Here is a 21,751-nt window from a genome sequence, read left to right as displayed (position 1 = left end):
CAATTGGCTTTGTACATTTTTTAAAGAGAATTTTCTAACAAAATTATTATAATAGAGGTTGGAGAAATGGCTCTGTGGTTAAGGGCACTGGCTGCTCTTCAAGAGGACCCAGGTTCAATTCCCAGCACCGAAATGGTGACTCAGAACAATCTGTAACTCCAGTGCCGGGGATCCGATGCCTTCTTCTGGCTCTCATGGGCACCAGGCACACACACTGTACCAGACATACATACACAAGAAACAACTACACACATAAAATATAAAACAAACAACAAAGCCTTGTCAAATAGCACACATTAAGAGCAGCAATAGTCAATAAACCTACATTGTTGATTTTTGCATCTTCTAAAACCGTAAACTGTTCATTTTAGAATAAAACACAGGTGATGGGCACAGGGAGCAGTTTATTGTAAAATACAAAGCAGCAATGACTTCCGCAGTGAGCTTCCATACATGTCTGGACATCCTCATCAATGCCAAGCTATGAACAAAAGGACAACTGTGAAGCCAGTACCCACTAAAATCGCTTTCTCTTGATAATTTCTGGTTTCCAGCTGACTGGGTGAGTTTCTTCTGTCTAAAAAGAGAACAGTAAGCAAAGCGTTATTTTATTAATTTGTTTCCTTTCAACAAAAAGATCTTGTCTTTGCTAAATCACACTTGGCAGGACATGTTGAATGGATCTTTAAGGATGTTAGAAACAGCTGACAAACTTCTGGCATTCTCCAAGTCTACTAAAGGATGTGTGGATCTATCACACACTCAGTTGAGTTTTCACTTCAAGTCAGATTTCTGTTTAGATAGCACAGCAACACCAATGCCGTGATTCCAGATTTCATTTCCATAGCAGTCTATTATTTGCTACTATTATTAAGGTATCATTTTCCCAGTAACTGTATTGAGAAAGAGCTGGATTTTAAAAGTAATTTAACAATTGGAACCATCAGCATCAAAGCAACCACACAGAAGCCCCAAGCCGATCACTATATAGATGACAAATCCCTTAGTACTGTAACAAGTCCTTTTCTTCTAGTCATCAAGTGAGAGGTCCTTGCTAAATTGACATGCCAGTTCTTTTACCTTAAAAGGCATGTTAAAGCTGGTGTGGTGGCTCATGCCCACAATCTCAAGTATCTGGGAGGCAGAGGCAGGAAGACTGCTTCAAGCTTAAGGTCAACTTGAGCTACAAAGTGAGTTCCAGGCTAGCCAGAGATACAATGTGAAGTCCTGTCTCCAAATACAAAACATATAATTAAATTAAATTTAAAAAAACTGAAAGAAACATACAAAGAAACTGAGCGCTTACCGCGGTCTCATCCTCTCTGTAAACTTTAATGGTTTTATCAGCTTCAGCTGTTAGTAACCGACTTTCCGACTGATCAAAAGCACAAGCAAATATTCCTGATTCACTGTCCAAAGACCCAGGTTGTACAGCTGCATGCACTCGCTGAAAATTGTAGCCAGTTCTCCAGTCCCAAAGGTGCATAGTGCCATTGTCAGCTGTGAAGGAAAGATGTGGTTAGATTTCTACCCATTCAACAGCTCAGATGACCCATGAGCAATACAAAGACATAGAACACACACACGAACACACACACACACACACACACACACACACACACACACACACACACACTCACTCACTCAAATTCCCTAATAAGGTTTTGTCTACCTTCGTTTATGTTTAATTCAGAACTATATATCTTAAAAGACACCATAACATTTGACAATCCAACCAAACTGAGACAATTTCTAGCATAAATCCTTACCTTTATCACATGGAAATACAAGGAGGACTAAACTATGCAACATGCTGCATGGATTATCAACACATTATGAATAGGCACATACACCCTAGTCAAGTGAGTCCACTACAACATAGGTGCGATGCTGTAGGAACTACACTAGCTCACCCACTTCAACAAAAGGGCAAACTCAACACCCCATAAAAACCTTGCTTTACCTCCAGATACAAGGACTCCGTCAGCATTCACCGCCAGTGTGTTAATAATTGCATTATGACCAGAGAGATTTTGAATGAAACCTCCATCAGGGAATTTCCACTGCTTTATGTTATCTGGAGATCCAGACGCAAATGTGTAACTAGAACAAAGATTGATTGACAAGAATTAATGGGAAAGTAAGTATACTGCATCAAAAAATCTCCCAGCTTGGAAAAATTCCTGTTTGCTCACTGGTCAAGACAGCTTCACTACAATGTTAAGTCCATCGAGGTGCAAACTCATCAGTATCTCCATTCCAAGTTCCACCAGCCTTTCAAACTATTGAAATGCATTTTAAATCCCAGAATAGTGTTTTCATTTCTTCAGTGTTCTACACCGAATTAACACAACAAATGTACACATGTGATGGCCAAAAAAAGAAAAAAAAAAAAAAAAACAACAACAACAAAACCAAACCAAACCCTATGACAAATTTGGAGAATGGGAGAGAAGGAAAGAGAGGGAGGAGAGGGTCCAGAAGAGGGTGGGTAGGGTGGCCTGATCTGATAACAGCTTGTGACTTTATGCTTGTCTTCTCTGGAATCGTGACTTCACTATTGATGGCTCTTCTTCCATTTGTCCCTCCTGTCCATTAACTTCCTCCTTAAGGATTAAACTGTTCTGTGTCTGCCTCAGACGTTACAAGACAGCATATACAGCACAATCTCTGACAGGTAAAAAGTATGTCTAATGCCCTCTACGTCCTAACCCTATTCAGCCACCATTTCCTCCTACTCTGACATGCACTTTTCACCATGACTTGGTCTTACTTGTCACCATGGAGAGGGACTTTCTCCTTCATTCTGTACAGAGCATGAAGCAAAATAGCAACGAACAGAAAATTAAAGAAAGCCTGTCCATCAGCAGCACAGGCTGCAAGACTACAATAGCAATCCTGGTGTTGGAGTTTCACTAAGACATGGAGAAAGAAAAGCTAATTAGCAAAACACACTTACTGTCGTGGATGCAAAACCACAGCCCTGACTGATTTCTTATGATTCGTCAATGTCACTCTTGTCTTCCCAGCCACCAGATCCCATAATCGTATTGTGGTATCGTGACTTCCTGTAATGAAAAGACACACACACACACAGGCATAGAGAGAGACAGAGACAGACAAGGACAGAATCCACAAGTTAAAATACAGTAATCATAAAGCACTCCTCTATACACATACATACACTAAGTAGAAGTCCTCCCACTGTGAATAATACCCTCAAAGTTCTAAAACTAGTATTAGTTTATATTTTGTTCTTTTTAAAACGCCAAATTGAGGCACTAGAGAGATGGCTCAGTAGTTAAGAGCACTTTTTAACCTGAGTTTGGTTGCCAGCATCCACACAGTGATCACAACCATCTGTAACTCCAGCTCCAGGGGACGTGACACTATTCTAACCTACGTGGGCATCAGGTGCACATGTAATGTACATACACACATGCAAGCAAAACACTTATCCATATAAATCTAAAGGTAAAAAAATAAAATACCAGATCAACTATGAAAATACATAAATAGCAAATAAAACAAATATGTAATTTTATCCTCCAGTGGCTGGAAAGTGAAAAATTGAATTGTTTCACCTTAATATTTCTAGTTAACAGAACAAACCAAGTGAAAGAATTAATTTCCAGGCACAGTAAAGTTCACTGTCATCAAGTAAGACTCATACTAGTCCTAAAGGGATTGGTGGCAGGGTATTTTATAACTTTAACTTCCTAGAATGAGTCATGACACTCTAGAATGACACTTTTTTTTTTCCTGGAAAATGCAAGCTTGATATTCTTTTCTTTTATTTTTATTTTAAAATTAACTTAATTTCACACATCAGCCACGGATTCCCCCGTCCTCCCTCCTCCCCCGTTCCGTCCCTCTCCCCCATCCACCCCCCATTCCTACCTCCTCCAAGGCAAGCTCTCCCCTGGGGAGTCAGCCCAGCCTGGTAGACTCAGCTGAGGCAGGTCCAGTTCCCTCCTCCCTACACCAAGGCTGAGCAAAGTGTCCCAGCCCATGCACCAAAGACATGTCCCGGCTCCACTGCCTGGGTGCCTCCCAAACAGTTCAAGCTAATCAACTGTCTCACTTATCCAGAGGGCCTGGTCCAGTTCCATGGGGGCTCCACAGCCATTAGTTCACAGTTCATGCGTTTCCACTAGTTTGGCTATTTGTCCCTGTGCTTTTTCTAATCATGGTCTCAATATCTCCCGCTCATACAATCCCCCGTCTCTCGCCGACCGGACTCCTGGAGCTCCACCTGAGGCCTGGCTATGGATCTCTGCATCCACTTCCATCAGACACTGGATGAGAGTTCTAGCATGAGTTAGGATATTTGGCCATCTGATCACCAGACTAGGTCAGTTTATGCTTTCTCTCAACCATTGCCAGTAGTCTACAGTGGAGGTATCTTTGTGGATTTCTGGGGACCTCTCTAGCACTCTACTTCTTCCTATTCCTCTGGGGTCTTCATTCATCATAGTATCTCCCTCTCCATTCTCCCACTCTGCTCCTGATCCAGCTGTGACCTCCCGCTCCCCAAGCTCTCTTTCCCTCACCCTTGCCCTCCATTACCCTACCACCCCCACCCCCAGTTTGCTTATGTATATCGCATCCATTTCTCTGTCGTTGGGCGATCCCTGTGTCTGTCTTAGGGTCCTCTTGACTAGGTAGCCTCCCTGGAGTTGTGAGTAGAAAGACACTTGACTCTAGTATCTAACCGCAGTTTTGCAGACAGCTTTATAATACCGACACATTCTACGAGACATGAAAAGCACATGAATGACCCTTGCAATCCTAACTTCCAGCGTCCATGACTGAGCTACAGAGTGACACTACAACCCAATACAAGGCAGGAGGTGGAGGAGCCGCAGCGCAGGCGCAGAACGGCGATGCATCCGGTATGATAGGCAGCAGGGTGGAGAAGCAGATCATACCAGTAATGATCTGTGGTTCTGCGGCTTGGCATCTCACGGTAGCAACTGCATTTGTGTGTCCAGACAAAGTGTGTACACTGGCTTTAGTTCTCACGTCCCAGATCTGTAAAAATACAATCAACGTACTATGAAAAAGAACAGGTATTCATATCTGATAGCTCTAAGTTTGCCAGACCAGGGTGTCTGAACATAAGGAAGAGAATGCAAAAATGGAGGACAATGATCCATGTGCTATGGGGAAAGACAGAGGCCAAGGAAGACAGACGTTCAAAGATCAGGATACTGATCTATCAGCTTAGTCCCACAATGGGATTAGGGAATTAAACAGCTAATGGACAATGACTGTGATAGCCTAGAGCAGTGGCTCTCAACCTTCCTAATGCTTTGACCCTTGGAAACAGTTCCTCATGTTGCAGTGATTGCCAACCATAAAATTATTTTTGTTGCTACTTGATAACTGTAATTTTGCTACTCTTATGAATCATTGTGTAAATATGATTCATAAGCAGGTAAGCAGGATGGTCTTAAGTGATCCCTGTGAAAAGGTCATTCCACCCCTAAAGGGATCACGGCGAACAGGTTGGGAACCACTGGCGAAGAACATGAGGCTGTCACAATTCAGGGGCAGGACAAATTAACTGAACTGAAGAGTGAGGTTGAACAAACATACAAGTCATGAATCCCGAGAGAGACCAGATTATTGATGAATCAAGAATCTATTGTTCTTTATGAGAAAAACAACACGCTAATATCAGGTTTGAATGAGAAGATACAAGGCACCGACAACAAGCACAGAGCTCTATCTCACTCACCCGTGCAGTTGAGTCTCGACTACAAGTCACCAGGACATCGATTGTTGGATGCAAATCCAGACCATACACTGCACTTAGATGGCCGTGATAGTGCCGTATAACCTAAAGATAAAAGCAGAAAAGTTATAATCTCTAAAATCAGGAAGATCAAGAGCGGGTTCTGGGGACACAGCTCCAAGGCAGAGAGAGAGCAAGCCTAGCTTGCCAAGCCCTGGATTCCATCCCAGCAGCGTGGTATAAACAGACAATCAACAGCGGCTCATGCTGTTTGAACATCTTTGCTCCCAGCTTACCTTGTTATATTCAAGATCCCAGCACTTCACTTGTTTGTCTTCTCCACAAGAGAACAAGTAAGGGCTCCTTGTGCTCACGATCACACCACGCACCGTACTGATGTGGCCAGTCAGCGACAGCTTTAATTTGCCACTAGCCAAGTCCCAAATCTGAAATCAAACACTTATTTTTCTTTATGCTGGCTACTCACCCCCCGAAAAAACTCAGAACACTGACATAGCACTAAATGTATGCACATATAAGAACTAAGATTCTTTACAATGATTCTTCTTCAAATAGGAAAAAAAGGCACATTCAGACTGGGTAAGTGTTTGCAGAAGGTGACAAGGTTTATACTCCCAATACATAGAATGATTTACTGATGATGAAAATATCAACAACACAGTATTAACTGTACCTGAGGGAACAGTTTAACCCAGAAAAGTACTGAAGATAAAAGCGTTCAGCCTCACTGCATTTCTAGGTGTCTGTCCATTTCGAGTGGTCATGTTAAGTGCACTCTTCTGAAATGCTATGTCAGCTCTTGGTCAGCAGAATGGACCAACAATCAGCTCACTATCTTTGGAAATAAATTTGTACTTTCCATACCAGCTCAAAGACAAGAGGCCTAACATTTGTAGTGCAACAATCTATCAAAACAAGATATAATACACAAAAAGCCGCCTGTGTACATTCTACTCATTTAAAATACTGAATTTTTCATAAGAATAGATCTTCAAGACAATGTTATGTGAGAAAAACAAGACTCATAAATAAAAAAATGAAGATTTTTGCCTGGTATGGTAGTGCACGCCTTTAATCCCAGCAAGGGGGAAGCAGAGGTAGGAGGATCTCCATGAGTTAGAGGCCAGCCTGGTGTACAGAGCGAGTTCCAGGACAGCCAAAGCTACACAGAAAAACCCTGTCTCCAAACAACAACAGCAAAAGAAGAAACTGACTCTTACAGGATATACACATGTACACACAGAGAAAGGCTTGGCAGTAGACACACAGACACATCAACAGACACACTAAAAGGAACCTGCCCGAGGGTCTAACAGTGGGGGTATGGTGGACAAGTCTAGGCTGTCCTGGACAAGTCTTACACTACTTTCCACTACATCTCTACAGAACTGCGCTTTCATTCTGTAATCACAGGGTGAAAACTTCCTTCAGTAACAGTTACACAGAATTAACAGGAGGCCATTAACATGTTTACAAAATTACAGTGTGAATGCCACTTTGCAAACAGGCATCATTACTAGTTTTGACAGTAAATTTTACTGCATGCAACAATCGTAAAGGGAACCTAGAACATCAATTCTTCTGTAGGAAGTAACTTAAGAAACAAACACAACAACTTCCTTATTACCTTTATAGTTCTGTCAGCAGATCCAGTAACGAACCACTGATTTCCAGGTTCCACAGCGATACACCGAACCCAGCCAAGATGCCCACTGATAACCTATGTAACAAGGAGCGAAGTGAGCACTCATCCATACATGATTTAAAATGCACCCAATATTAACCACAACCTGAATTTGAATTGCATCATCTTCAAATTAGTTCTATAAAATTGACAATTATAGATTTTAGAGTGAGAAAAATTAACTTCTTTTCAATGAGGGGATGAATACTGAAACTGGGTACATCTATACAATGGAATACTATTAACCAATAAAAAGGAATCAGTTTATCTCAAAATCATCCAGTGAAGGACACCACTCGCAAGAAACATCTACCATGCACTTTGAATTTCATGGCCGAGTTAACAACAACAAAAGATGCATGTATAATAACAGCAAAGGGATCAGCGGTGGCCAGGGGCAGAAGAGTTCACAACTGCAATGGTTCAGGGTGCTCTGTGAGGTGGGGTTCTGATTATGGCAGTGGTTACTCAAATCTGTCTATTAGATGCGTCAGGCCTACACATCAGGTATAGATGGTACAGTGTCTGAAAAACAATTATGCTGGCTATCTCATTCCCTACCTCATATTCTATTTTTGAGCTGATGTATTTTGAGTCATCTTGTAAGTTATTGCAGCTGGAAGGAAGGATCACTGGCCAAAGAAACATCTTTCTAAGGAATCTTCTTCTCCTTCCTAATTATCTGCTCTCCACATTTGGTTCCTCCCACCAATACTTCATACCGCGTTTTACAGAAAACAGCACGCAGTTGCACTTGGAAACTGCTCCTGACAGCTCAGCGAAGGACCCAAGCCCACCCACCTCAGGTCATTCCCGAAGTTCCCAAGCTCACTCCTGGCTGATGGGAAGTCCTTACTGTGCCCGGGCAGAAGGAAATGCAGATCCACTTACCCTGTACAGTTTCCACGGTGGGTGCCACTGGGGTTTGGGCATCGTAGGGGCTTTTTTAGCCATTAATGCAGAGTTCTTGGTATTGCCAGCCTCCATAATCATCTAGATATGGGACAGATCACACAACTATTACGGTTATCACATTGAAGGTTTCAGGCCACTTATTCAAAAGAGGATATATGAAAGGTTGCTTTGTTTTATTTTTTCATTAACTGAAGAGGAAGATACTTAAAATACCTTTTCTTTACTTAAAAAAATTATAAAGCTTCATCAGAACTCTGTATGTTCCATATATTTAAAGAGAAAGTAAAAACAACTGAGGCAGACAGAAAGCGTCCTGCACTCTGAGCAGACATCACTGTGGAGTTCAAAACCCAAATGAACCAACACCTAATTGACCAACTTTAGGCAAAAACTTGGTAACTCCCCTTTATCTCTCCATCTTGTAATAGAGTAATTATTTTAAAATATGTACTAGCTGATAAAGGCTGAGCATTCTTAACTCGAAAGTTTAAACTTTCAAATGCTCCAAAATCCAAGCCTAATTTAGATTTCAGATTGAGTGTGGAACAGCTAATATATGTAAATATATTGCCCACCAGAACTAGCTGTTAAGACCCTATTGCTAAGGACACCACACCCCTGGGTTGCAAGATACAGAAAAACCAAGCTGGAACTGAAATGGGAACTCTCCTTATTACCCAGCTTTCACAGAGCTGGAAGGTGCTGCACAGGCTCTCAAAGGAGAAAAAGCATCAATGGTCCTGCCCACCTCTGACCTCTATGAACTTCAATACCAACTAGTTAGGCAAGATGTGCCCATTTGTACACTAGTAGCATTACTGTTATAGCAGTAATTACTGCTCTTTGCTTGGATTTGCGGCCTGCTGGACAGAAGGGAACCCATACATGGTACTATAAACCTGGTCAAAAACATCTGACTAGGAAACCTTAATATCTACCTGTAGACCCACAGACAAATGCTACTCCTAGCCTTAATGAGAGAAACTTCTCTTTGCGGGTCACAGTCATAAATGCAGGAGTTCATGGCTGTGCAAGGTTCTGAGAACAAGTGACAGCTGAGTGCTCAGCACTAAATGAGACATTTATACCATCTCCTCTCAGGCTCAGTGAACACCACAGAAGAGGAAGTGGAAAGGGTCTAAGAGCCAAAAGACAGGGGGATGGGCTGAGAGATGCCACCTCCTGAGCCTAACATAGACGCTGCAATCTTGAACTTCAAACTGCTGAGGAACCTGCATGGGGCCTCCACAAGACCAGCCCCATCAATAATCAGGTGTGGAGAGGGAGAGGTACATGGGGCCTGCCCCTCCCTGCTGAACTACTGACGACTGAGATTTCTGGGAGAAGGGGTCATTCTCTTCAGGTGTGTCCCTACTGCTGAGCCCATCAAGCTCAAATGGAAAGTTCCAAATCCATGGTCTACACACAGCCTGGCTAAGTCCAGTAGGTCACTAAACAAAACATAAAGGCATGCAAGTGGAAAAGTGAAGGGGCGGAAGGTGAGAGTACTCAGAATGTATCTTTTTAGATGTATGAAATGTCGAAGAACACATGGAATTAATTTTAAAACATGTATCTCAATATTCCAAGGGGAAAAAAATCTAAATCTAAATCTAATCTGAAATACTCGCAGTCCAAGCACTTAATAAAGAATGCACAACCTAAAGAATCTACCATTAGTATCACCCCATTACTCCAAAACTATATTGAAAGCTATGAAATTCTACTCTTAGGAGGTGTCAACTGGGCCAAGGGATGTAGCTTAATTGGGAGACTGCCTGCCTAGCATGCATGAAGATCTGGGTTTATCTCCAGCTTGCAATTCAGGAACTCAGGAGGTGGAGGTAGCAGGATCAGGAGTGCAAGGTTAGCTCGGCTACACAGAATACCTGAGACCCTATCCTGAAGAAACTTAAGCTATGCCCTCCTAAGGAGGCAGAAGGCCTGAGCAGTCAGACCTGCTCTGAAGTGTGGTCTGCCCAATGAGCTCTATCACTGTGCAAGGAAAGCCTGTACTCATTTCAAGGGGCTGCACAGACCATAGATGTCACCAAACCAATAGCACTCAACTGCAATCACACACCAACCCACATCGCCAGTACATGTCCCTAATAACATAAACCCATACAAGGTTCAGGTAACGTTCTTTGCATTGTGTGTGTATGTGTTGAGTGCTACAACTAACATAATACATTCCCAGGAACTACAGTAAGGAAAAGTAAGTTACAAAAAACAAAACAAAACAAAAAAACCTGATTCACTTACTGGCAGCAATATAAGAACCCAAGGACCGACACCATTCAAGATGAAACATACCTTAGTACTATAAAAAGATTTTCTTGAAATTTAATTATTTTGTGTGTATATACAGGTGCGTGCTTGTGAAGGCCAGCAAATGTCAGGTGTTCCACTCTATCATCACTCTCGACCACATGAACCTGCAGCAGCTAACTGCTTCACTTTTAGGCTAAGCTGGCTGGCCACTGAGCTCAAGAGATCTCTGCCACCCTACTCTGACCCCCCCACCCCAAAAAATGCTGGTGTTACAGGTGACACAGCCACACACAGCTTTTCCATGGCACTGTGCTTGCACACAGCCAGAGCTCTTAACTGACTGAGCCATGTCCTCAGCCCTATCCTTGTACTTCTGAGAGTGAGTAGTAAATACCAAGATCACAGTATCTTCACTAAAAAACCTACATGTATAACATTAAGTAGACATAGAAGTAACAGGAGCTTGGATTCTTTAAAAAAAAAAAAAAAGCAGTTTATCAAAACTATGTTTTTAGGGCAGTGAAATGTTAAGGACTATCTCAGGCTGCTATTTTTATTAATGAATCCCAGGACAGTACTGATTTCAGTATCCAGGTAAGACTTTTAAGATCAAAGAAAGGAAAGAACCACATTCCAAAAGCTGGAAATCTGCAGTTATTTGACCCAGGAGACTTACAGAATTCATGGCTGAGGGCTGGGAACGGTCAGAAGCCCCAGGGTGTCGGTACTCACTGCCAGCAGGCGCAGTACGATTTGCATCAACTCTGCAGAAGAGAAAGATCATGGAACAATTACTCAGCACCTCTCCAGTTATGCAGTGTGTATAAAGAAAATTTCTCTTTTGAATTCTGTGGGCCAGCTGGGAGACAGCTCAGTTGGTAAAGTGCTTGCTATTGCAAGTATGAGGACCTAAGTTCAATTCCCAGGACCTTCCTTTAAATTAAAAAAAAAAAAAGCATGGTGTCTGTGCTTGTGATCCCAGCACTAGGGACAAGATGGCCATATCCCTGGGGCTTGCTGCCTGCCAGCCTAGCCTACTTGCTGAGTTCCAGGCCAGTAGAAAAACCCTACAAATAAAGGTAGGACCAGTGAGATGGTACAGGGTGGCTAAGGACATTTGCTTTACTCTCCTGAGTTCAACCCCTGAACCTGGAATAGAAAGAGAACCAATTCCCAAAAGCTGTCCTTCCATTTCCACATAAGCACTGTGGTGAACACAGACACACACAGACACACACAGACACACACACACAATGTTTTTATTCTTTTTAATGGCAGACTGGTAGCATCTGGCTTCTACCTGTACACACATTATGGTGAAAATCTTTGTCACTAAAGTACAACAGTCATACCTGGCCTGATTGGGCAACGCCACAGCTAAAGACTGTGCAGCTGACTCACTTGGCATTCTTTGGATCTTAGTATCAGCAGTCAGGGCAACACCTATTTAAATAAAAAGTTCCTTTCAGTACCATCAGGACCTTAATTACTCGACTTAAAACAAAACTGGAGGAGAACACACTGTAAGTTCTAAGCAATGACAGTATAATAATCTTCAATAAGTTCAGCTTGTCTTTGCTTTTAGCTTTTTCATAATAAATACTGGTTACTATATAGCTCAAATTTAAATATAAGCAGCTTAGTATTAAAAGCAACCCAAGACTATTTAATAAAGTTGATTTTCTACTGATTCCGACAGTATGTTTATGAGCAAACAGCAGTTATTTAAACCTGTCTCCACACTCACATGTGTGTGCTTGCTTGCTTCAGCCATAGCTACTCATATGCTTAAATTCAGGTACCTACACATTTGTCTAAATCAACAGATAATACATCTGTGTAGACCTAGTACAGCCTTATTGTCACCTACCGGGTCCTGGTGGATATGGATGTGTACCTGTCACCAAATATTCAACATCTTGCCCTAAAAAATAAATAAATAATGTGAATTTACCTTTATTTAAGTATCTTTTAAAATGCATTATTAATACCAACTAGAGTTTTCTTTTCCAACTAATATTGAAGCCTCAGAAATCAAGGAATTGATCATTTTGCCTGAAAGCTGTTACTAAATCAAGAAAGATCATGCATTTCTAACTAGCTGTGCTGGGAACACAGGCTTTCCCACTACTTGGATTGTTCTTCAAAGCAAATAGCTTCACATGGAATATAAGATTCTTTGTTCCTTATAATTTCATCTTTCTGAATTATAGACCCGACAGATGGTCTCTCCACAGGCTAGTAATAAACTTCAATTTTTTCCCTGTAGACTCATTGTAACCTTGAATATCTCTTAAGAATTCTGTTTTCTAGTTAAAAAAAAAAAAAATCTTAGTTACTCCTCTGATGAGCAAGTCAAGACTTGCACTGTAACAGCAACAAATAAGAAGTCTTCCCCAGTGAGGAACCAAGAAAACATTTTTTTTTCTATTTTAAAAATTCACATGTAAACCTGATGATCTTCACCTTGATTGGCAGGATACTGTTTATGAGGATAAGAATCTGCTGCGTTCTGAGGTCCCTTCTCCTTAAGGTTCTCTTTTGAAGTAGGCATATGCAATACAGGACCATACTCATTTCGAAGCTTGATTGCCATTTTCCGTTTGTGACTATTTAAAAACCATAAACATGAAATGCATCCTTAAATACTGAAAACACATTCATCAATGAAAATATTCAGACAGCCAGAAAACAAGTACATAAACAAATACTTTACTCACTCTCACACATACAGGATGTTTTTCAAGTTAAATAGTATTTTAACAAGTACAAAATTTCAAAATGCATTTCCACACCATATATATTTATTTTTTCTCACAATCTATCATAGAGTATTCATTAAACCCAAGCAGGACCTTACTTTACCCAATAAACATAAAAGCTTTTTTGGTGAGGCCTCAAGGGTTCAACTGAACTATTGGCATACACAAACTAATATATCTTTAAAAAAATCTTTAAATATCTGATAGACACTTTTACTAGTTACTTAAAATGTAGGAAAGCAATGAAAGCACTAAATTAGCTCAGCATTTTAAAGAGAAATGTACTTATATTACCTAAAAAAATCTACCTTATAAATTAAACATAAATGCAAATGAGGGAAAGTAGATTATAATAGAAAAAGCAAAGGACAAAGAAGGGTACTGCGTACAACACAGTCCCAGACTAAGGCTGATGAGAACCCAAATGTGCCCCACAGAAGTCTTCATTATACTAAGGAGCAAGTTTGGGAGTACAGATACTGGCCAAGTACAATTTCAGTTCAGTAAAGCTCTGAGAGCAGGAAGCCAAAAGCACAAACAAAGTGATTCATTATAAATCAGATAGCCTAACAGGAATGCTCCTAACTACTGAGTGTCAAAACATCATAAACAAGGTAATTTATTTAAAAAAAGTATTTAATTTGGGGCTCATGGTTCAAGAGGGTCAGAGTCTTTGGCTATCATACTGGGGACCATGAGACAGCAGGCAGGCATGGTACTGGAGCAGCAGCTGAGAGCTTATACTGATTCACAAGCGTGGGGGATGGGGACAAGAAGAGAGAGCGGGAGCAGGCTAACTGGAAATGGTGTGGGCTTTTGAAATCCCACAGCCTGCTCCAGTGACACAACTTCTCTAACTAAGCCACACCTCCTAAACCTTTGGAAACTGTTCTACAACTAGAGACCAAACATTGAAATACATGAGCCTATGGAGGCCATTCTCCCTAAAACCGTCACACCCGGTATTTCTAAATTATGACTAGCTAATAGGATTTTTACTGTAAAAGACAAGACAATAGAAAAAAATGAGTAAACTCTACTTATATTATGATCAAACGCCATTTGCTATTGCCCAAGTATCCTGTGAGTGTCTGCACCACTTTTAAGACCTTTAAAAGTCACCTTCTCTCTGCGCTCTCTGATCAAAATTAAAATTTTAAATACTTTGGAGACTGAGAAGGAATAAAACTTGCCTCTCTTCATCCAAAGGCACAGGTTTTCCATTATCAGCTACAAACATGTCATGGGTCCTCTTCAATGACCTGAACACCAGTGTGTGTACGGAATGCTTCTGTACCTCCTGTAAAGAAACAACCAAAATCACACATCTAACCACAAGTGACCCACACGTCCTAATCAACACTAGAATGGTTATGCGCATTACATGTTAAATACACAGAATGATGCATACTCCACACTATCTGTAACAAAGTACAGCAGTCAACAACAAAGATGAGAAAGCTCCTGTCTGGCTGAAACTCTGGGTAAAAGTAACTGAATGAAGCCTAGGATTGTAATTCATTTAATCCACATTTACTGAGCTTGTACTGTATCTGGCATGAAGAGAGCTCAAGAAATAACGGGCAAAAATAAGCAAAATAATTCCACATTTTTGGGAGGTTCTATGAAAATAGGCAATGGGATGAGTCAGAGAAAAAAAGAACTGCTAAATGTAATTATGAAAGGTTTAGCTGAGGGAGACAGCCTTAAACACAGAACAGAGGTAAGAACGACGCAAGCTGCGGGAAATGCCACCGCAAAGGTGTTCAGATAATACCCTAACTGCAGCACAGTTGTGAATGCTGGGGACTGTGGGCTGTAGTATAAAATGAGGCTTCAAGGTTGGGCAGCGGTGGTGCACTTTTAATCCCTGCACTAGGGAGGCAGAGGCAGGTGAACTTGAGGCCAGCCTGGTCTGCAGAAGGAGTTCCAGGACAGCCAAGGCTACACAGAGAAACCCTGTCTCCAACTCCCCCCTCCCCATCCCTCCGCCCCCAATGAGGCTTCAAGGGTCTGTGATGTTCAGACTTCTGCCACCACCTACATTTTTAATTCTAGTAACACCGGGCCAGAAAGAGTTTTAAGCAGGACCAATTCATATTTTATTTATGGTTGTGGTGCTGGAGACTGAATACAGCACCTTTGTGCATGCCAGGCAAACATTCTACCATTGAAACACACTCCTCCAATGTGTTCGTTAACGTAAGCACTTAGAGCAGCTGCAAGCTATACTGGGCTAGAGTAGGAAGACTGCAGTGGATCTGTAATGCGGTGGGAGAAATTAAGAAATACTTGGGATACGCAAAAACAAACAATCAAAAAAAAAATTAAGAAGGGCAAGCTGTACTCGGGTAGAACCTAAATAACAGTCGAACTGACAAGTAAGCTTGGACCAGCATCCCAACCACAGCGGGAACATCAGAAGCCCCGCCTCCGAGGACAGCGCCAGCTCCCAGTGACACACAGGGACTGCAAGGTTCTCTCAGGCTTCCCGCCGACCGAACCTCAGAATCGAGATGCCATCGGCCTTCCTCTCGCCCCGAAATCCCGGGACCACCAGCCTTGGCTACACAGCTCCTTTCCCCAGGTTCTCAGCGCTTTCATCCTGCACGTTCGTGGGCAAAGCAAAGCTCCAGAGACAAACGACTCCCGAGTGCTACTTTACCTCCACCATGTCGCCGCTGCTCAGCCCACTCCTCTAGCAGCGAAGAAACTCCAATGATCGACGCAGAAATCGCCGCCACTATTCTATAGCTCCTTCCGGAGATTGGGGCCTGACGGCGGATGTGACGACACCCGCGCACGCGTATTAGCCACCCGCCGCGCGGGGAAGGGGGGCGAGGGGCGGGGTCCAGCGGTCGAGGGCGGGAGCTAGGCGGAGTTGAGCGGAACCTCGAGGCGGAGATCCGGATCTCGGCTGCCTCGGGGAGGAGCTGGGCGGGGCTTAGGTGGGGTGGGCGGAGTCTCCAGGTGTAGGGGCGGGTCTCGACCGAGCTGGGCGGAGTTCCCTGGCTGAGGGCGGAGACTCCGGCCGGATCGAAGGGAGCGTGCCAGCCTTAATGCCTTCCTTAGGGGAGGTATGTGTTCCCGGAAGCTTAAAGCTCCTTAACGCAGAGATCCTGAGCAGTTTTTAAAAGCGATAGCGAACTTAACTTTTTTATTGTATTTGACCTGATGTTAAAGTATTGAAGGGTTTTTTTTGTTTGTTGTTTTTTCTTCCTTGGTTTTTTTTTTTTTTTTTTTTTTTTTTTTTTGAGCTGAGGATCAAACCCAGGGCCTTGGATTGGGGATCTACCACTGAGCTAAATCCCCAACCCAAGTATTGAAGTTTTATGTTTTACTCAGGTATAATCTGTGGTTTATGATCTATCGTTTTCAAATGCTTTTCTGTGTAAAAATAATTGATGTAGTTGGTATTTGCAATCTTATATAAGACATTTTCACTGATCCTTCATCTTCCCGAACCGTGATTAAGTTCAAAGATCCGTCCTCAGAAAATGCTACGAATACTTTGAGAAGAGTGAAAATGTAGCACAAATGTAGCAATGAGAATCAATGCTCTCAAATTATTTTTTAATTCTTAAAAACATTGAAGTCACATTTTTTACCTGAAAACAGTCATTTCTAGTATTGTTTTGGATTTTGGTTTTTTGGTCCCTAATTTAACAGCCAAGCATCTCTCCAGCCTGAAATTAGTAATTTCTAAATTTAAATGTGAGTTTAGCCTAAGGATCTTGTTTTTTGTAAAAGTGGCCAATGGTGGTAGATGTTGCAAGGAAATACCATAACTATAAAACATATTTTGAGGATTTAAATAATATTATAACTTACCCAGAGATAGTAATAACCATAGAAAACATTTTCTTGGTTTTTGTGTTTGTTTTTTGAGACAGGGTTTCTTTGTGTAGCTTTGGTGCCTGTCCTGGATCTTACTCTGTAGACCAGGCTGGCCTCAAACTCACAGAGATCTGCCTGTCTCTGTCTCCCAAGTGCTGGGATTAAAAGCATGCACTACCACTGCCCAGCATAGAAAAGAACATTTTAAATCACAATAACACTAAGCAAATGTAAGAAAGACCTTAATATATCTATGGTAATGTAATGACTGCCAGACAGCTCTTACTAAACCTGTCGATACTGATACTTAATCATCCTAAGCACAACTTACACATGGGCTCCTAACAGCAATATACTGAGGTAACGCACGCTAGATTTTGCTCTTCTTACAATTCATGAATTAGATTAATAGAGAGCTTAGGTGACCTCATTATCCAGTTTAGAATCCATAAATCACATATATCATAGGCAGATTTCATGTGTTATGTAGGAACCTGAGTGTTTCTGCTTGACCTGGCCTCCCTTCTCCTGTTTTCTTGGGTTTTTGAATGGATTCAGCATCTGCAGCTGGCGGTAGCACATGCGTTTAATATCAGCGCTCGTGAGGCAAAGGCAGGTGGATCTCAGCATTTAAGGCCCAGCTGGTCTACACAGCGAGTTCCAGGACAGCCAGGGCTACACAGAGAAACCCTGTCTCAAAAAAACGTGAAAAGACCCTAGCGGTAAAGGCGCATGCCTTTAATCCCAGCACATGGGAGGCTGAGGCAGGCGGATCTCTGTGAGTTTGAGGCCAGCCTGAGTTCCAGGGCAGTCAGGACTACACAGAAAAAAAAAAACAAAATAGAAAAAAAAACCAAACAGGGCCATATCTGAAAGAAAGAAAGAAAGAAAGAAAGAAAGAAAGAAAGAAAGAAAGAAAGAAAGAAAGAAAGAAAGAACCCCTGCACTGCACACACTGCACTGCACTGCACTGTCTTATGTGGACAGTAGATGTCACTATGGCTCTTCACAAGGGCACAGAGGACCTTTTTCTTTCCCCCTTTAAGAAAACACGACAAATGACTTATGAATATAAGTATGGATGCTGCGTTTGTATGTGTGAAAGCAATCATGCAGACTTTAAGGGAAGCCTTTCTTCGTTAACTGAACTGTTTTCACTCAACAATAAAAATCTTTTTATCGCCGGGCGGTGGTGGCGCACGCCTTTAATCCCAGCACTCGGGAGGCAGAGCCAGGCGGATCTCTGTGAGTTCGAGGCCAGCCTGGTCTACCAATCGAGTTCCAGGAAAGGCACAAAGCTACACAGAGAAACCCTGTCTCGAAAAACCAAAAAAAGAAAGAAAGAAAGAAAAATCTTTTTATTTTCCTTCAAATAGTGTCCCCTTTGCTGATGAGCAATGATAGGTGAGGCAAAGTAGACCAGGCACCACTGGAAGGACCTGAGGGACTAACAGATTTAACTGGAGAATCAGATGACTAAGCAGAGAAATGTTATCACTCTTGAACTGCGTGGTAGCTGAGTCTTCTTTCTACAGTGCCGCCATGAGTGTGAAATCCAGTCCATGGGCCTGATTTTCTACTTACTTCCTTGAAGATTTCAAATTGCTTAGGAGATGGCCAGGGCTAGCATGGGGATAAGGCTAGCATGCCTACTCTTAATTTAGGCACCTGTAGTGTCATTGTCCTGGTAGAAGCACTGTAGCCCCACTTTTGAACTGCAAAGATGATCATTAAACTTATGTGTTTTCAGGCTCCAGATGACAGAAATGGAGGAGCCTCTTGTTCTTGCCGTTGCTCCTGTGATCTGTAGCTAGTCAGAAAAGAAAATACCCCCTTGTCCCAGCTCCTCGGGTTCCTTGTAAGCTACACACTCAAGGGTCGCTGACATTACTAGATCAACAAAGGGAGCTGTCCACACAGACAGTGACCTCCTACTCTTCATCCCTGTCACATGCTTTCTCTTACTGAGGATGACAGGTCAACTGCAGGTATCCCAGCCACACTGTTCTGATGTTGGTGCCAGAAGTTCAATTTGGCCTCCAACGTTCCAGGGCTAATTTCCACTGGACAGTTATTTGTGGTTGATATATTGTGCACCCTAATAAAGCTTTCCTGGAGATCAGAGAACAGAGCAACCACTAGATTAGACATAGAGGCCAGACAGTGGTGGCACACATGCCTTTAATCCTATCGCTTCGGAGGCAGAGATTGTTGTGAGTTCAAGACCACACTGTGAACAGAGCCAGGCATGGTGACACACACCTTTAATCCTAGCACTTGAGATATCATGTCTTTGCTTGGGAAGGACACATTCCTTTAATCCCAAGAAGCGATGGCAGGAAGCAGAAAGTTATATAAGGCCTGAGGACCAGGAATTAGAGGCTTTTAAGTGTTTCAGCTGAGATCCCTCCCGGGTGAGGACTCAGGAAACAGGATCAGCTGAGGAGTTGGTGAGGCGAGGTTGGCTGTGGCTTGTTCTATTTCTCTGGTCTTTCAGCATTAACCCCAATATCTGGCTCCAGTTTTTTTTATTATTATTATTAATAAGACCTTTTAAGATTCATGTTACAGTTCTTAAGTTGTAGCCAAGGAGAACATGCTAAAAGACTAATAATTGTAACATTTCCAATCATATGCCTGTGTAGACAAGCAGGGCCACTGATATGTCTTACCTATCTATTCATTCAGGCATACATTCATAAACTCACTCAAATGATAGATATGAAATACCTCAGGTGTAAGGTGTGTGATACAAGCAGTCACTGCTACTCAGCATCCCCCTCCCTTGCTGCCTGCCTGATACAAGTTCAAAAACCCTTTTCATTTTAAAGTCCATGTTCCCTTTGAAGGCTGGTACTGTGCAAAAGCCTCCTACGATTCTGTAGGGTTCAGCACAGGTTTCCGAAGCTGATTGCTGTCTTGTCTTGCCCCGTAAACTCAGGACTCTTGTGTCTATTGCTCACTGAGCTACCCACCTGCTGCAAAGGAGAAACTCAAAGATTTCTACTTAGCCCAGATGGCCTTGTGTTGTGCAGGCTGCGCCTTGCATGCACTGAACAAGTCACAAGAAGAGTGTCTTGATAATCGGTGTTCACAAGTCTTTATCTTTGGTGCCAGGAAGCAGCTGGGCAGGATGGGTCATGTTTTCTCTGTCACTGATCGACTGCCCTTGACCTACATAACAAGATCAACTAATAAGAAAAACACAGCATTATTGGCTTAGCAAACAGCACTCCCTTTCTTCTCCACCAATGGCAGCCAAGTGCAAAAACACTTAAGTATTTCAGTATGTTTCTTCTCATTAACATGGAATCGTCTGCTTGGGACTATTAGACAACTCAGGGTGCTTTCCACTGTCTATAACTCTAGAGAAACAAAAGGTAAAAGGTATCACCTACATCTGCCACATGGACATGAACATCCATGCTAGGTACCAGGCTGAAAAATATGAATGAAAGTAAGAGGTGAGAATGAGTATGCCAATAAGAGACACTGTAATAACCATAGATAACCCAAACAGAAAGCCAGTCAGAGGCACTCTAATAGATGAGCTTGCCCCAAACAGCAACAACAACCAACATAAGGTACAAGCAAAACTCTACAGTCTGCACATGCAATCCGTTGGACAGTGTGGTTCAGTGGGCACAAAACAGGGCCTGTTGAGTCAGACAGACTTGGTCCAGCCTGGTACCAGCTCTTGCAACCTCTTTGCCTGTAGGTAGTTGACTTGACCTCTGAGCTTCAAATTCATCATTTGCTTTTAAGAATTAAATAAGACAAATGAACACCAGCTAGGTGTGTATCCGTGAAGTCCAGTTCATGTGTTTATTCTGTGATTAATGGTTTGAATGCCCTCTGTTTCTGCCTTGCTCCTCCATGTATCCCCAGCCCTAGCACACTACCTGTCCTTTTGAAGGCTCGTAGGTGCTGTGTGGAGAATGACTGTTAAATCTCCGGGGGCCAGTCTAAGTAGCATGAAGAGGCAGAGGTGGTTGAAGGAACTTTCACTTTCATGTTGAACAAGATCTGCCTCACATATATGTAGAGATGCTAAAAAGCACAGACTTACGCAATGATTAGCACTATCGCTAGGAGGTAACCTGTTGGAGACTGGAAATATAGTCATACCATACATCTCAAAACATGATTAGTCTTCTTCAAGATAGTTCTTTTCAAATCAGCAAAAATATAAATGTTGCAGTGATGAAATCCTGTCCAGAGCCTTAAGATGTGTTTCTTATCAATTATATTTTGAAGGTACATTCTCATGTACATTTGATTAGTGCACATATACAAACTTGATTTTTCTGTCAGATTGTTTATTTTTCTAAGAAAAAAATGAAATCAAAAGACTCTCAAAGTATGCTTACCCTGAAAAAGGAAGCACAGATCGGAAAATAAATCAGTGTTTTCCTGTATCTACACTCAGACTTTGTTTCTACAGTCTAAGTTAAAAGATATACTGTACTAACAAAAGAAGAAATTCCAGTGTCTCTGTTCAAACATATTGTTTCAAAC

General features: G+C 42.1%; 1 protein-coding gene across 1 annotated transcript; it reads right to left on the bottom strand.

Annotated features, from left to right (window-relative positions):
- Window positions 1-384: 384 nt before the first annotated feature.
- On the bottom strand, window positions 385-16,188 carry Plrg1 (pleiotropic regulator 1). Its single transcript, XM_036191497.1, has 15 exons — window positions 16,062-16,188; window positions 14,590-14,696; window positions 13,101-13,243; window positions 12,505-12,558; window positions 11,987-12,077; window positions 11,311-11,398; window positions 8,337-8,438; window positions 7,389-7,481; window positions 6,037-6,186; window positions 5,744-5,845; window positions 4,932-5,034; window positions 2,960-3,068; window positions 1,964-2,103; window positions 1,307-1,500; window positions 385-577 (listed from the first exon to the last, which is right to left on the bottom strand). Exons 1-15 carry the CDS (start codon window positions 16,068-16,070, stop codon window positions 518-520), a joined length of 1,545 nt encoding a protein of 514 aa, XP_036047390.1. The 5' UTR covers window positions 16,071-16,188; the 3' UTR covers window positions 385-517.
- Window positions 16,189-21,751: the final 5,563 nt, after the last annotated feature.

The sequence above is a fragment of the Onychomys torridus genome, chromosome 6 (assembly GCF_903995425.1).
Source record: "Onychomys torridus chromosome 6, mOncTor1.1, whole genome shotgun sequence".
Classification (NCBI taxonomy): Eukaryota; Metazoa; Chordata; class Mammalia; order Rodentia; family Cricetidae; genus Onychomys; species Onychomys torridus.
This window is presented reverse-complemented; position numbering and strand designations above follow the sequence as displayed.

Excerpts from the sequence above, each read along its gene's own strand:
- Plrg1 (XM_036191497.1), bottom strand. Across the intron at positions 12,559-13,100 it reads ACAGTATCCTGCCAATCAAG|GGCAAGATGTTGAATATTTG; the intron begins GTGAAGATCATC and ends TTTATTTTTTAG. Across the intron at positions 3,069-4,931 it reads AGAACCACAGATCATTACTG|GAAGTCACGATACCACAATA; the intron begins GTATGATCTGCT and ends TTTTCATTACAG.